This window comes from Nicotiana tabacum, chromosome 11 (genome assembly GCF_000715075.1).
Source record: "Nicotiana tabacum cultivar K326 chromosome 11, ASM71507v2, whole genome shotgun sequence".
NCBI classification, from domain to species: domain Eukaryota; kingdom Viridiplantae; phylum Streptophyta; class Magnoliopsida; order Solanales; family Solanaceae; genus Nicotiana; species Nicotiana tabacum.
Window position 1 is genome coordinate 8,653,489 of NC_134090.1, and position 16,085 is coordinate 8,669,573.

Sequence of the window (16,085 nt, forward strand, 5' to 3'; positions counted from 1 at the left end):
TATGTTACTCTATACTACTGTATACATATTATACGACTCCATCTGGTCCTTTTTACTTGTCGTTTTAACCAAACAAATTTAGTCCAAAATAATTGTTGCTTTAGAAAACAGAAAGGCATTGATTATCTTTTCTCTAAATTGATCTATCCTTAATCTGATAAAGATTTTTATAATTTTCTAAAAAGTTTGAGAGGTAAAAGGTAATTTAGATAAATTATTATCATTATTGATGCTATTAAATGATTTTTTTTGTGTGATATACACACACACAATTTCTTTTTCTATCGTCTATCAATATAGTATATTACACAATTTCTTTTTCTATTTCTTCTATCAATATAGTATATTTGTGTTTTGTGACTTTCCATATTCTTTTATATTCCGAAAGGTCGTTACCTGATATCTTTAAATAGCCATTTTCTTTCTTCCTCCGACTCTACTTAATCAACAAAAGGATTTTCAATTCTTCGTTCTTTCTTAAATCTTTTATTTAAAGATTATGCTTATTTAGATATATAGCTTAAAATGAACAATGCGTAATTAGAAGCTTACTCGTTTCTTTAGCTGAGGACAAATGGAGGAGCCAGCTTACTCATTTCTAAAGCTTACTCGTTATCACTTTGGGTCTCCGATTAATCCAATCGTGTTGAATAAGACTCATGAAAGGAGGAAGCACTCTCCTACCAAGATTTTTTTCCATTCCCTAGAATCAAACCAGAGGTTTCTAATTAAGAGTGAAGGAATCATATTTATCCCATCACGACCCTTGCGCCTCGGCGAGGGGCTAGCTTTAGAATCTATTGACTCTTTAATATTTGTATATTATCTTTGCTTATACTCAGAGGCAAAGAATTTCTCAACCCCCCCCCCCCCCAAACCCCAACCCCAGCCATCCCATCTGTTATTCTTACACGCATCTTACTAAATTATGTTAGAAAACTGAAAAGTTATCCAACCAACAAGATTATGCCTCTTCACCAAAATTTTGGGTCCCACCAATCCTATTATCCAATCAAATCTCTTGATTTTATGGCCTCTCTTTTTCATTTTCTTGATCCCTTTGGCAATCCATCCCCCTATCCAACAACTACCCTCTAGTTCATCCCCCACCCACCCCCTTACCAACTTCCCTCTCTCCCTTTCTTGAGTTATTGCCATATTTCATCAAAAATTTTGCAAGTTTAGCCAAAAACAAGAAGTTGGGATGATGGCAGGTTGGTTGATGAATAACCAAAAGTTAAGTCCTATGGGTTTGATCAAAGATGAAATGGCCATGAATTACATGTTTGGCCAAAAATCTAATCTTGATCTTATGCAAAATTGTGACTTGCCTCCACCTCTCAAGGTATTTTCTGGCCCTGATAAAACAGTGCTATCACCGACGAATAACGTATGGAGGGTGATAGAGGAGGATGATCACAAGGAGGCGAATATAGAGCCTAAACAAGAACTGGGGAGTGACAGGTTCGAGCTGCTAAAGGCTTTGAGACGATCACAAACACGAGCAAGAGAAGCAGAGAGGAAGTGCCAAGCACTGCATAAAGAAAAAGATGCACTATCGAATTTTCTGATAGAAGAATCAGCACGATCGCGAGCTTATAAGAATTGGATCAAAGTTCTTGAGTTACAAATCCTGCAGTTAAAAACACAACAGCAGCAGCAGCTGCAACAGGTTGATAGATTGCACAAGACAAAAGAGGATGAAGATAAGAATGCTGCAAATGGTGTAACATGGTTTATGGCTGTTGCATTATGTTTAGGCATAGCTGCAATTGGCTGCAGATACCTGCTTTAATTTACTGACTCTTTTTTCTGCTTTCTTGCATCCAATTAAAAACCAGGTGTACATAGAAACACTTTGTTTTGCAGTTGAGAAGATTAGCTTTATCAGGTATTGTTATAGTACTATGATGTTGGAAACACAACAACAATAATAATAACAAACTCAGTATAATACCACAAGTGGAGTCTGGGAAGGATAGCGTATACACATACTTTACCCCTGGAGCCTTGAAGGTAGAGAAGTAGTTTCCGAAAAAACCCCAACTCAAGCAAAGATTAAACGAAAGCAGTAGCAACAAGCAGTAACACCAGCAAGATATTAAAAAAACAAGCATAATGAACATGTAGTAATAGAAATTTACCAATAATAGAAAACAAGGCTAACTACTAATCCTACTGGTACGGGAAAGACACACACGACTACCTACTAACCATGCCCTAATTTTTGACTTTCACACCTTCCTATCAAGGATCATGTCCTCGGTGAACTGGAGCAACACCAAATCCAACCTAATCACCTCCCCCGTACTTTTTTGGTCTACCTCTACCTCTCTTCAGACCCACTAAGGCCAACCTCCCACACCTCCTCACTAGGGCATCTGTGCTTCTCCTTTTCACATGCCCAAACCATCTTAGTCTCGCTTCCCGAATCTTGTCCTCCACTGGGGCTACTCCTACCCCGCTCCGAATATGATGTTGGAAAAGCAGAATTAACCAAATGCTACAAATTAGATAGAAACTGTATTCTTGTAATAACGCCATTTAACTTTTCACAGGCTACATCAAAGGTTCTGAACACACAAATATATGCATGTGGGTGTTTGTATACATATAGGAGCAAATAGTACTGTCTCACAAGAGGGGGATTTACTACATAAACATAGATATATATATTTACATAAAAAGCTCTGGGTTACATAGACAGGCAAAGATTTACATGAATGCTTCATAAACTATGGTACCCTAGTTATCACGTAATGGAAAGGTGAATATTCCTCAAATGGCCATAGCAATTCTCACTGCTGTCGAAGAACTCCAAGCAAACCCAGCAAACATGTTTCCCGCACCTACACTCGATATGATTGCAGCCGTCTATCTTCTCAATTGTAAAGCTGCAAACTGGACATTTCTTGACATTCTCTTTCCCCTTGGACCATTCCTTTAGAGAGGAATCGGGATCGTTTTTAAACTCCTGGTACATCTCACATGAAAGGTATGGATGATACTCGAGGTGGCATCTAGTACACGTCTCCACAAAGCATGCACCACAGACAAAAGGTTCACCAACCATACCAGGATCCGCAACACGATAAATTGAAGGGCAATCGGGTGAGGGGCAAAAGCGGTAGGTACCCCCATTGGCTGCCACAAAAGCCCCCAATGAAGCCCTGAAAAGTTCCTCCAACTTGTCACTCGACAATAGCGACTTCAAATCAGCAAGCAAAATGGGTTCCCTACAACCTTGACGCATACAGCAGACGGGGAAACCTTCCCGGCTTTTGATCGCGGACTCACATTGCTCTAGCAAGCATGACCGACAGAATAAATGAGCACAAGCTTCAAGTCTATAAGGATCCTCCAGTTCACACAAGCAAACAGGACAGTCAGCCTCATCTCCCGTCGTTTGAGTTGGTAGACCGCTTCTTTGAGAAATTTCACAGATTAAGTCCTCAACTTTTTGCTTCAAGTCTTTACTACCATTGATACAGATGCAATGGCGCTTTGTGTTCAGAGAGAATTCTGCCCCAGGCACCTTTTCTTTAAGGCCATTAAGATCTGGTCCAAACGTCTGAACAACTCTTTTCATCAGGTCAGGAGGTAAATGTTGTCCACGAAGATGAACTTCAAGTTGCTTGCTTTCATGTAGCTCCAGAAGGGAATCTATTAATCTCTGCTGCGCCCTATCAACATTATCTGAAGAGCCAAAGATTCGTACAAGTAGGTTATGCTTGTCAAAAAGAATATAGGTTCCTGTCTCCCGCTGAATCCTGTTCATAATGTTAGTTCCTTCGCGAGAGAAGAGAAGTTGAACAACTGTTGGAGTAATGTCCATGTGATCTACAATCTTGCCTTTCATAAGTTGCTCCAATGGCCTTCTCATCTCTGCCACAACTTTTGTAGCAATGGCAGATATCTTAACTCTATAGGAACCGTTATCATTTCTCACGAGGTTGCATTCCACACCTGCAAAACAATCAAAATTTCTTCTCACCAACCAGTTAAATAAATCCAGGATTATCTTAAATTATGATACAAATAACATTCATAACAGGTTGCACAATAAGCCCCCACTCTCTGCATTCCCTAGTTTTCTCCTATCCACAATCAAACACAAAAATGGAGAGGGGATCTGCAAGCCCCTTCTTGTGGAGGAGGTCTCGACATAAAAGACAACAAAGTTTCATATCAACCAATAATCAGTGCCACTAAGAAAATTTAGAAGAGTGCAACAGGAATGTCAACAACAATATAAAAAGCAGTAACACTTGAAGGCATGAAACCGGACACTTCAGCTTAAATTTTAAACCAAAATCAGCCACTTTACGTAAGTAACCCAGTTTGACATAGACATAACCAGCAGATCTCAAGACTTCATTTCTACTATCACCACTTTTACACTGACATGGAAACAGAAAATATTTCTAACAAGGGCCAATTTTTCAAGCAAAATTATATAGTGAGCTTCATAGTCAAAAGAATCCAGCAAATGATAAATTAAATTAACATGTAGTTTGTTAGTAAGAAATATGAAGGAAACACAGTAGCAGGGCATACCATTTCTTCGTCGGAGGCTAGCAAGTAAGGAATCCAGCTGGTTCCTGATAACATGATAAACTGGCGCAGGACAGGAAACAGAGCTGTGAAACAGTTGCTGACATATTATTTTCTGCCAGGAAAGGCATCCAGGCAATACCTTGCCATCAATTTGCTCCAAAGCCTTGGCTGCTTCAAGATGAAGACTTCCGTCAAAAGTGATAGCTGCTCTTGTGTAAGCATCCTTTGGTTCCGGCTGGAAGACCTGGACACGAACAGAGTTAACATATGGAATCCTATTAGGCATGAAGGGAGATATTACTTTCCTAAGTGCTTCTTCACAAGTAGCTACTGGAGGATCTTCTACAGCAGTTCCTCTCACCAAGAACAAATCCAGAACTCTCCTATTTGTTGATGCCCTCAACACCTCAAGTATCTCTGCCTCAGAAATCTCCTTATCAATTCCAGAAATGACCAAGTTGTCAGGATACTTATTGCTTGGCTCACAACGGATAATTCTTTCACCAATCATCAGGTCAGAGAAGTCATTTATCATAAATGCAACATCACTTGGGTCGCATTTTAAAAAGGCTAATCCTCTACTGTATTTACGAGGCCATTGGACTTTAGCTCTGAGAGCTGACCGGAACATCTTTTGATCACTGCCATGCATGCTGCTCCTAGACGGAACTACTTTCAGAAAGCCACCATTGAATTCCACTTGATCTAAGAATGCAGCTTGTTTTGCAGCATCAGGGGTAAGAAATGTCACCCTGCCCCACTTGTTCTCCTCACTGTCCTGGCCCATCCCAGAGGACTTATACACCGCACAAATACTACCAGACGTGGATCTCTCCAGAAACATCAGCAGTTCCTTATCATCGATCGCATTTCCATTTGAATGAAATATGTCCACAGTCAAACATCTCTTCTCAAGCTCCAAATGCTTTATCATAGCACCAGCTCCAAAGAGGGCAATAGAGGCTGAAGCTGCCGAACCTCCACTGAATAGGCATTTCTCTAAACATTCGTTCTGCAACAACTTACTTTCATACTCTAGGGCATCATTTACGCAGCAGGTAACACTCTTCATGTGTCTTGAAGAAGCATATAAAAGAACCTCATTGTCATCAACATTGACTTGAATGCCTATCCTGTCATCCACATAAGTAGTTCTGATGCTAGTGACAAGATTATTAATGTTACAGTTAGATTTTCCACAGAATCTTTTGAGTAGCATGACTCCGAAGCCTGTCAAAACCTTCTTTTCTAGCTTTTGGGCATCCATCTTCAGAAAATCAAACAAAGGAGCAGGATTGAGGCTATGAAGAGAACTGAACTCAAATGAAGTAACACAGACCAGATATTCATAAGTTGCTGCAAGGACTTCCCCAAAAACTACCCAACGTGGCCGTTGGGCAAAATTCAGAAGCGAACAAGCAGGATGTAGTTGGACACACTTCCCAGTTAGTGCAACCTCATAACCAAGCTGATCATAACCTGAGTACATAGCAACATTTTCCGCAAGGGAAGAAAGAATTATACTCTGCAAAACTTCGTCATGCTTGGTATGAACTTGAGGATCCCATTGCCAGTAACTGGCAATGATCATATTTAGTTCGTTTTGAAGACAGGCTTCCAGTTCCTGCACAGTCTCCTGGCATCTTCTCATGGATTTGGCATTGATACTATTATCCCAGCACCAGCTATTCTTCTTTTCCCTAGACACAGCCTCCCATTCCCTGTAAACAGATAATAAAGTAAAGAGGTCACCATTTGGATGGCAAAATTGCACCTTAAGGCGATCAGATTTTAGCTTGTCTCCTTCGGAGCCAACCCTACAGAAAATGCTGCTGGAATTTGCCATGACAGCAGCAAGCACAACACCTTCTCTACCCATACGTTGATCAAAGCAACCGAGGATCATTTTGCCCAACCTAGGTTCAATACCCAACTTGACCAGTTTTCGTCCTTCTGCAGTTAATACATATGTATCATCATCTCTCTGTGTAACAGCTCCGAGTTGAACCAGATTTCGGGTGGCCATCTCGATAGCTTTGGGGCTAGGTGCATCAACAAAATCAAAATCCTGGACATTCTTGATACCTAATGCAAGAATCCTCAGCACTGCAACACCAAGATGAACTTTGCAAATTTCAGGTTCCTGATGACAAGGCATTCCCTCAAAATCACTTTGAGAGTATAGCCTGTAACACTTTCCAGGTTCAGTTCTCCCTGCACGACCAGCTCTCTGGTTAGCGGAACTTTGGCTCACGCTACATATCCTGAGAACATTCATGCCGGTGCCAGGTTCAAACCTGCTTTCTTTAACCACACCAGAATCAACAACATATTTGACACCGGGAATTGTCAGTGATGTCTCGGCAAGATTTGTGGTGAATATTACCTTTCTCCTCCCTGGATAGGAGAGAAACACTCGGTTTTGGTCATCATAAGATAATTTGCCATGTAAAGGTAAAACAATGGCCAGAGGTGCTTGAAACTTGTCACAAGCCCACTCAACTTCACTCTGAGATGTCAAGAATGCTAGAATAGCTCCCTCTCCCTCCGTTCTATGTATCTCAGTCACCATCTTGATAACATCGTGGACATAAGGGGCAATTGCACCTACAGCAGGATGGACATCAGATTCACAGGGGACATACTTAATATCAACCGGGAAAGTTCTACCCGCCACATGGAAAGTTCCACAACCAAAGAAGTAATCTGCAAGCTGGTCTGCATTAACGGTGGCAGACATAATAATAAGCCTCAGATCAAACCTCTGATGAAGTAGGTTCTTTATCAATGCTAAAAGAAGATCAGTGTTTAGGCTTCTTTCATGTGCCTCATCGACTATGATGCATGAAATCTTGGACAAAGTCTTGTCACCCATATAGTGCTGTAGTAGGCAGTGATCTGTCATAAACATTATCTTTGAATCAAACTGTTGACAAGACGAATATGATGGATTGCAGGTAACTGAATTATCATCATAACACCCCTGGCTTTCCTCTCTAACCCTCCTTGATAAAGAGTTGGCAGCAAGTTTCCGAGGCTGAGTGCAAATCATAGAACCATTGCCAGCTATTCCTGAATCAGCAAGGAACTGCACTAATTGTGTACTCTTTCCTGATCCAGTCTCTCCAACCAAAACCGTCACCTAGAACATAACCATCAAAAAATAACGCAACGCATCGCGCCCAAAAATAAAAACTAAAGCCACCAAAAAAAAAACTCATCTCATTCAGATCACTCCATGATCCTTCTGTTTGTATGCATCTTAGGCGATATGAATAAAAGGGCAGCACGGGTCGCTTGTGGTCCGTCCCTTCCCCTCCCCTGACCCCGCGGATAGCGGGAGCTTAGTGCACCGGGTTGCCCTTTTATTTAAATCACCTAAGATGCATACAAACAGACCTAAAAGCTTATTCCTTGATAAAAACCACTGTTGAAAAGTCAAAAATGAATAATACATCTTATAAGTTATAATCAAATGACAAAATTGAGAACAACAATACAAGGTAAAAATTATCTTTAGCACCTGCAAACAACAAGATAAAATCATTAAACACAATTTAAGCTCCTCTTAATCAGTAAAAGCAATTTATAACTCTTTCACCAAAATGTTCTAGCCAAATTCCTACAAAATAAAAAAATAGTTGCAAGTCTATTTTTTTATTTTTGGTTAAATAACAATAGTTGCAATTTCAATTGGCATATGTTAAAAAGAGCATAATTGTTATTTTTCTGCAAATGTTGTAGCAAAGATTCGCAGAAAAGCCCCTTAAGTTCATAAATCTGCAGATAAAATATAAGCTCGTTACTCTTTTACCAAGATGGATCACATGTTCTAGTTGCAGTCATCTCGTACCCATGCGTACATCTCAGTATGCTTATCTTGATGTCGATATGCATCGTACATGCTTAAAAGCCTTGACTTAAGGGTAAATTTGCTCCCGTGGCGCAATGGATTTATGGCCGGAAAACAACCTTTTTTAAACAGTAAAAGATCACTTCATTCAAATTTATGTGGCCCTATTTCCTTTTTCGTCTATTCCAAAGATCTCTTTATAAAGTTGGAAACAATTTCACTAAAATTTCCCATTTTACCCTCAACGAGAAATTTTTAAAGCATGTTATAGCATGTCATTGTTTAAGACAACAAGTTAGAAACACAAAAATATTACATGTTTCGTACCCATGCGTACATCTCAGTATGCTTATCTTGATGTCGATATGCATCGTACATGCTTAAAAGCCTTGACTTAAGGGTAAATTTGCTCCCGTGGCGCGATGGATTTATGGAGGGAAAACAACCTTTTTTAAACAGTAAAAGATCACTTCATTCAAATTTATGTGGCCCTATTTCCTTTTTCGTCTATTCCAAAGATCTCTTTATAAAGTTGGAAACAATTTCACTAAAATTTCCCATTTTACCCTCAACGAGAAATTTTTAAAGCATGTTATAGCATGTCATTGTTTAAGACAACAAGTTAGAAACACAAAAATATTACATGTTTAAACCGCGAGTTTCAAAAATCATCCTTCCTTTCTTATCTTAGTAGCTAATCAAATAGGTTCACACAAATTAAAATGGACGGAGTAACAAAAATCTAACAGATAGTTACCTGTTGGCAATGAATTTGCTTAAGAATCTGCTGCCTGAAAGCAAAAATAGGCAAGCCATCATCAAGCCTTCTACATTCTCTCATCATCAAACAATGAATTCTATCCCAATCAAATTCTTCCCCGCCAAATTTTAACACCCTAAATCCCTCCTCGTTCTCAACAAATCCCTTTTCCTCCTCCTCTAAATATTGAATAATACATTTAATCCCATTCTTAAACTCATCAATCCTTAATTTAATCAAATCCCTCTCAGCTTCAAGACCCTTCTTTTTCTTACACAAATCACTATAAACTCCAATCCTATTATGTTTCCTTAACAAACTTGAAACCCCATCAATTTCATTCATTAAAAAACCCAACTTTTGCTCCCATTTTTGCACTAAAACCCCATCAAGAATCCCATACAAATGGTCTAAAAAAACACCCTTTAAACTATTATTCAACTCCTCTTTATCAGATGAAACCTCAATATTTTCTTTAACAAACGGGATATAAAAATGCTCACTTTTTAACTTTAGCTTCCATAATTCAACCGTCACGTCTAACGCCTGGTTCCACTGCTCGTACAGTAGGGTTCCGACGACGAAACCGGAGGAAAACACAAAGGAGTTTTGAGGAGTGAATGGTAATTTTGAAATTAGAGAGTTTAGTTGTGGCCTGGTGAGAACCCTGTGAGTTGAACAGAGTTGGACTATGAAATTGGGCGGTTTTTGTATCGGTTTTTCCGGTGGCCGGTCGAACCGGTAACGCATAGGCTGATTCCGGTGAAACCCATATCGGGGTTGGGTCACCGCCGGTGAAGGCGAAATTCGTCTTTGCATTGGTAAAAACAAAAAGGGTTTTCCCGAAAAAAGTCAGCAAAAACAGAGTGATAAAAACTGCTCGACTCTGTGTGTGTGTGTGTGTGTTTTGGGGGTTCGGAAGAAAGCGACGGCAAGTAGTTCTGTATATATGGGAACAGAGTCAGAGGTATCAAACAACAGAGAGAAATAGTAACAGCGAAAGAAGCTGTTTAGGATTTTTTTGGAAGAAGAAAGAGGGTTTTAAATGGTGGAATTGGAAAAGGAAAAGTATGAGTAAAGGGAGAAGGTTCTTTTTTATATTTTACACATGTTTGGATTTTATTTATTTTATTTTTTCCAAAATACATGTTTGGATTTTGGAATTATTGCTTTTTTTTTTCTTTCTTGTTTTTCTTTTTTTCTTTTTTCTTTTTTAAGAAAATGAGACAGTTTTTGTTTGAAAGCCTAATATTATGAATTAGTATCTGTTGATTTAGGAACTGATAAAGATATTTGAAAATTGTTGTTACAGATTAGTATCTCGTGATCCGTTGATGAGCCTGAACAAATTGTTTTTATAGTCATTATAAAATGAAAAGAACATGTGTTATCTTAGCGGTATATTTGTGGATAAGGTAAGTAGGTAATTAACGGTCAAGATCTGAAATGAAACGACTTAACGAACTAATATTTTGTCTTATATAAAAATAGCGATGAATCATAGATGATATTTGAAAGTTGTTATTATGGATTAGTATCTCAAGATCTATTGATCGATATGATTTTTTTATAGCCGTAATAAAATATGTAGGATAAATGTTAGATTCGTCGTATATCTGCTGATAAGGGTAAGTAGATAATTAATGGTTGAGATCGGAAGTGAGAAGACTTTATATTTTTGTACGAAGTAGAAAATTTAAAATTAAAAGATTTATGAAATCTACTAAAATGGTAGTTGTTAAAAGAATCTGATTTTAGTTGAATATATTACTTGAAATAACCAAATTTCTTATTAGCAAAAAAAAAAAACAAATTTCTTAGTGGGACCTCATTTGAGAAGGAGATATTATGGATTTGAGCGGTACTTTAAGCAGTTGCTTGGAAATCAAGTTTTATATTATATAATTTGCGTAAAAATTTATTCTATAGAATATTTAAACAATTATTTTAAAGTGCTTGTTATGCATTAGTATTTCGAGATCCTTCAATACTAACTTAAAAATCGTAGTATCAAGTATTGCTAAAAACAAATAGTCTTGCAAGCTAAGTAATTATACCATTAACCAAAAAAATAGAATAAACGTCTTATTCGAGAATTGCGACAAATCAACTAGTTCATCGACAAATATATTTGTTAAAAATTCAAAAATTAAGTAATGAGAGACTTGTGAAATCTTATTAAGATTTAGTGAATAGAAGAATTGTAAATAAGTTGAATATATTCCTAAATAGTCATATTTCTTTTTGTAGGATAATTAAAATGGTAGGGAATTTAGGGGTAATTTAATTTATTACTTAAAGAGAAAGTTTTAGGGGATACTGTGTGGAGCAAGGGTGACACATTAATAAATTAAAGAATTATTTCACAATTTTAGAAAAACATAATTTTGTCTTGAAATAGTAAATGATTCGTCAACTGACTAGCTGTAAATTTTGGAAGTTGGCAAGTATAATATTTAATAGTGGGTAGAAAATATGTTACTCGTGAATGACATTTTTCAAAATATTTTAAATTATTTTTCATCAAAGATAATATTATGACTTACTTTTCTGGTTATTTTGTCCTATTTGGTAATTGAAAGTATATTTTGTCCTCCATATGATAAACGTTTGTTTCTACCTGCCAAATATGAGTAATTATTAGTATAACTGTTACTTGAGGATAAGTTGGGAATAATATATTTTATGGACCAGCTGTACACCAATTTAGAATATAAGAATATATTACACTAGTCATTAAAGTAAACATATTTTAAATTAAATAATATATCTTTAAGTACGATGAATCAAGTATATCCTATAATAATCCAAGTAATTACTACAATAACAACAACCACCCTGTGTAATCCTACTAGTGGGTCGGAAAGGGTAGAGTGTAGGCAGACCTTACCCTACTTTTAAGAAGGCAGAGAGACTTGTAGACCTTTGGCTCAAGAAAGATAAAAGAAGGACAACAACCAAGCATACCAATTGAAAAATCGAAACGAAAACACAAAACTAACCGTAGGTACTTAATCAAAAAGCCGAAACGAAAACAACAACAAGTAATAACAGAAGTTAAGGGATACAACAAAACACAGACTGGACAACGCTTGGCTACCCATCCTAACTATTTACCTTTATTCTCAATATCCATATATTCCTATCCATGACTGGAACAACGTCATATCTTGCATAATGACCTTTCTCCAATGCTTATCCGGCATACCTCTACCTCTCCTCCGGCCCTTCAGGGCCAACCTCTCGCACTCCAAGTAATTACTAGGAGTATTATATACTAGAGTGTAAATTCATTTTTATAATTTATGTATCTTTTGTATGCCATTTTATAATAATCCCAATTGTCAAACATCGTCAAGTCTTTGAATATGATAAACTCGAGTCTTTGAATATGACAAAACAATACAGACTTTTCAATTGACTAATCAATTTCGCCAAATTTTTTTTAATATGATAACTGACCTCGAAGTAGAGCCAACTCATATGTTGCAGTGTTGAGAAAATATAGTACTATAAAAGTCTGTTTTTAGTATGTTATCTTCACTTTACACAACAAATGTTTTATTTAACTCGACGGATATTTAGACTTAAGATTTTCATTTTATTAACCAAAAAATACCCGCGTTAATTAAATCCTGGTCCACCTTTACCTAACAAAATTCTGATTTATACAGTAGGACTAAAGAGATAATGAACAAATGGCTCTATTAATTTTAGGCATAATACATAGTTTATCCATCAACCTTACAGCGAAATCCCTGTTACACACTTATTGCGAAAAACTTTTTACCCATTCAATCTTTCAAAAATGTGTCTAAGACACATCACTTTTGTGCTTGGCCAATTTTTTAGATAACGTGAAAGTCACGCTCTAATAGGGTCGTGACACGTGTCATTAACTTTAAAAAGGAAAAAAATATTAGAAATTAAAATTAAAACTCATCTTCCTCATCTTTCCATTTTCTATCTTAAACATCATTGTTGCTACCACCATGGTTGTTTGTGGGAAAATTTCCAACAACACCAAAATTTAACCACACTACCTAAACAACTAGCCGAAAATAATCGAGCAACAAATTGAGTTCAATAACCCAATAATTAAGAAGATCCAATTGAATTTTCAAGCTTTTTTTGATATCCCAATAATGATGGATTCTAGATTATTTTCACCAAACCTTCAATACTACTATTAAAGCATTTAAATCTATCACAAATTGTTGGAAGTGTTGGAATCGAAAACCTTACTCCAGACAAAGAGGAATTGAAGACGAAGATACAAAGTATATCGGATATATCGAAGAGTACAAAACCCAAATATTTTATGATAAAGTCTGTCGGGTCAAATAAATTAATGGGCCAATATACAAAGTTTGATATCCAGGCCTAATGTAGAAAGAAGAATGGACTGCCTAATATAAGAAGGTTATTCGATCCACTTCAATATAGGATTCTTGACACAGCTGGAACTTTACTCAATGCTTCCAGAATGTTCAATAATCCAGTTGTAGATATTATCTAGTATTGTGCATATCTGACCTTTTTACATAGGACAAAAGGTTGTTAAGATTTTATTGAATAAGAATAAGACAAGTGTAAATATAATTTTCTTATTTAAACTTATATTCTTTTCTACACATACTTGTATATAAAGGAACAATGTACAGATTCAAATGATAAAAAATGAAAAAGAGAATTTCCATATCAGAGCAAGGAACAACTTGCTGAATTTTCTTCTCTTTCAAGTTTTCTTCTTCTTCAATCTTTCTTTCTTTACTGTTTTCTTTGAGCTACATCCAATGGCACCTTCATCAGATGATGGAAGCACTACTGTTGACAGAGGAAACACTTTTACTCGAACTGGTAACACAGTTCTTACTGATTCTTCACATCCTTTTTATCTCCATCCTTCAGATTCTCCTGGAATAGTTTTTGTTAACTCTATTTTTGGTAGAAAAAGCTATGGAGATTGGAGAAGAGCCATAGTGATTGCTCTTTCAGCTATAAACAAAATAGGTTTCATTGATGGAAGCATCAAAGAACCAGATTCAAACTCTCCTTCTTTCAAGGCATGGAATAGGTGTAATGACATGGTCATTTCCTCGCTCCTTAACTCTCTTTCAAAAGACATAGTAGATAGTGTATTATACTCAAAGACTGCTATGGATATCTGGACTGAGCTGGAAGCAAGGTTTGGTCAATGTAATGGTGCACAATTGTATCGGTTGCAGAAAGAGTTAAGTGAGATGATTCAAGGAAGTTCTGACATGGCTAGCTACTACACAAAGATGAAAAAGATCTGGGATGAGCTGGACACAACATGTGTACACTACTCTTGTGATTGCACTTGTGGTGGTAAGGCAAAAACTTTGAAACCTCTTCAGGATGGTAGGCTTATCCAATTCTTGATAGGGCTCAATGAGACATATGGTGCACTAAGAAGTAGCATTCTGATGTTGTCTTCCCTTCCAACTGTAAATCAGGCCTACTCCCTTTTGATTCAAGATGAAACACAAAGGGAGATCTATATTGGGGTGCATTCTGTAGAATCTGCTTTTATGGCATCACAACAACAGTTTCACAGTCAGAAAAATAGAGAAGGAAAGTTCAAAGGAACTCTCAATGCAAATAAGTCTAATATGTTTTTCAACTATTGCAAAAAATTAGGGCATACAATTGATAAGTGTTACAGAATTGTTGGCTTCCCCCCAGATTTTAAATTCACTAAGTCTAAAAAATATTAAGGAGTTGCTCATACTAATGCTGCAATTGGAACAGGAAGTGCAGTCCAAACAGTCCATAGGGGAGAGGAAAATTCAGCAGGAAATACCATACACAAGAATAATTTTCTCAGCTCTATCATTTGCTCCAACAGGTAAAAGTTGGACAACAAGGTGAGCAAATGACTGAGGCTGTTGCTTCTGCTAATTGTGCAGGTATACTACTGCCCTCTTCAAACCCTTCACTTTATGCACTCTCTTATTTCTCTTTCGTTTATCCTAAGAGCTGGATCAATGATTCAGGGGCTCCTGAACATATGACCTCTAATTTCTCTGCTCTAATCAATATTACTACCCTACCTTTTCCCTTATATGTTAAACTAATTCTCATAAAGTACAGGTTAGTCAAATAGGAAGTGTACACATTCTGCCAGATTTAACTATTAAAAATGTTCTTTATGTGCCTGATTTCAATTTCAATCTAATCTCTGTTCATAAACTCGCAAAACACTTAAATTATCTCATGTTATTCATTTCTTTTGGTGCTATTTTGCAGGGCCCTTCAACGAAGAGGCCAGTGGTAAATGGTAAAATTCTTGAAGGTCTTTATCTACTCAATTCAAAGTCCGTCTCTACTAGTTTCAAGATTAATCACCAGCCTGTTTATCCTTCTGTCTCAGCTTGTAATAGTTTTAGTCAAAAGAATGTTTCTACTTCAATTTCATATTCAGTTCAATTACCTAGCAATGTAAGCCTATGGCACAAATGTTTGGGGTATATGCCACTTTCTAGTATGCAACATTTATCTAAGTTTCAGTCTCATTCCTTATCCAGATTTGATCTACCATGTGATGTGTGTCCTAAAGCAAGGCAGACCAAATTGCCATTTCATTCTAGTACTATTTCCACTACTTTCATTTTTTATCTTATTTACATTGACACATGGGGACTTTATAAGGTTCCAACTCTTGATTGTTATAAATATTTTCTTACCATAGTTGATGATTTTAGTAGATGGACCTGGACTTACCTATTTAAAACAAAAAGTAATGCCTTTCTTTCCATAATTGAGAGACAATTCAACAGAAAAGTAAAAATTGTGAGATCAGACAATGCCATGGAGTTTGGTAGCAGTAACTCTACATCAGAATATTTTTCTTCCAAAGGGATTTTACATCAAACCACTTGCATTGCCACG

General features: G+C 36.9%; 3 protein-coding genes across 3 annotated transcripts; 2 read left to right on the top strand and 1 right to left on the bottom strand.

Moving 5' to 3' along the window:
- Positions 1 to 1,207: 1,207 nt before the first annotated feature.
- On the top strand, positions 1,208 to 1,795 carry LOC107812359 (uncharacterized). The gene has a single exon (XM_016637420.1). The coding sequence runs from the start codon at positions 1,208 to 1,210 to the stop codon at positions 1,793 to 1,795; it is 588 nt and encodes a 195-aa protein (XP_016492906.1).
- Positions 1,796 to 2,590: 795 nt separating this feature from the next.
- LOC107821472 (ATP-dependent RNA helicase DEAH11, chloroplastic) lies at positions 2,591 to 10,241 on the bottom strand. Its single transcript, XM_075224742.1, has 3 exons — positions 9,168 to 10,241; positions 4,558 to 7,699; positions 2,591 to 3,966 (listed from the first exon to the last, which is right to left on the bottom strand). Exons 1-3 carry the CDS (start codon positions 9,987 to 9,989, stop codon positions 2,753 to 2,755), a joined length of 5,178 nt encoding a protein of 1,725 aa, XP_075080843.1. The 5' UTR covers positions 9,990 to 10,241; the 3' UTR covers positions 2,591 to 2,752.
- A 3,621-nt stretch (positions 10,242 to 13,862) lies between these two features.
- On the top strand, positions 13,863 to 15,690 carry LOC142166492 (uncharacterized). The gene is made up of 2 exons (XM_075225886.1): positions 13,863 to 15,103; positions 15,444 to 15,690. Exon 1 carries the CDS (start codon positions 13,967 to 13,969, stop codon positions 14,909 to 14,911), a length of 945 nt encoding a protein of 314 aa, XP_075081987.1. The 5' UTR covers positions 13,863 to 13,966; the 3' UTR covers positions 14,912 to 15,103; positions 15,444 to 15,690.
- The last annotated feature ends 395 nt before the right edge of the window (positions 15,691 to 16,085 follow it).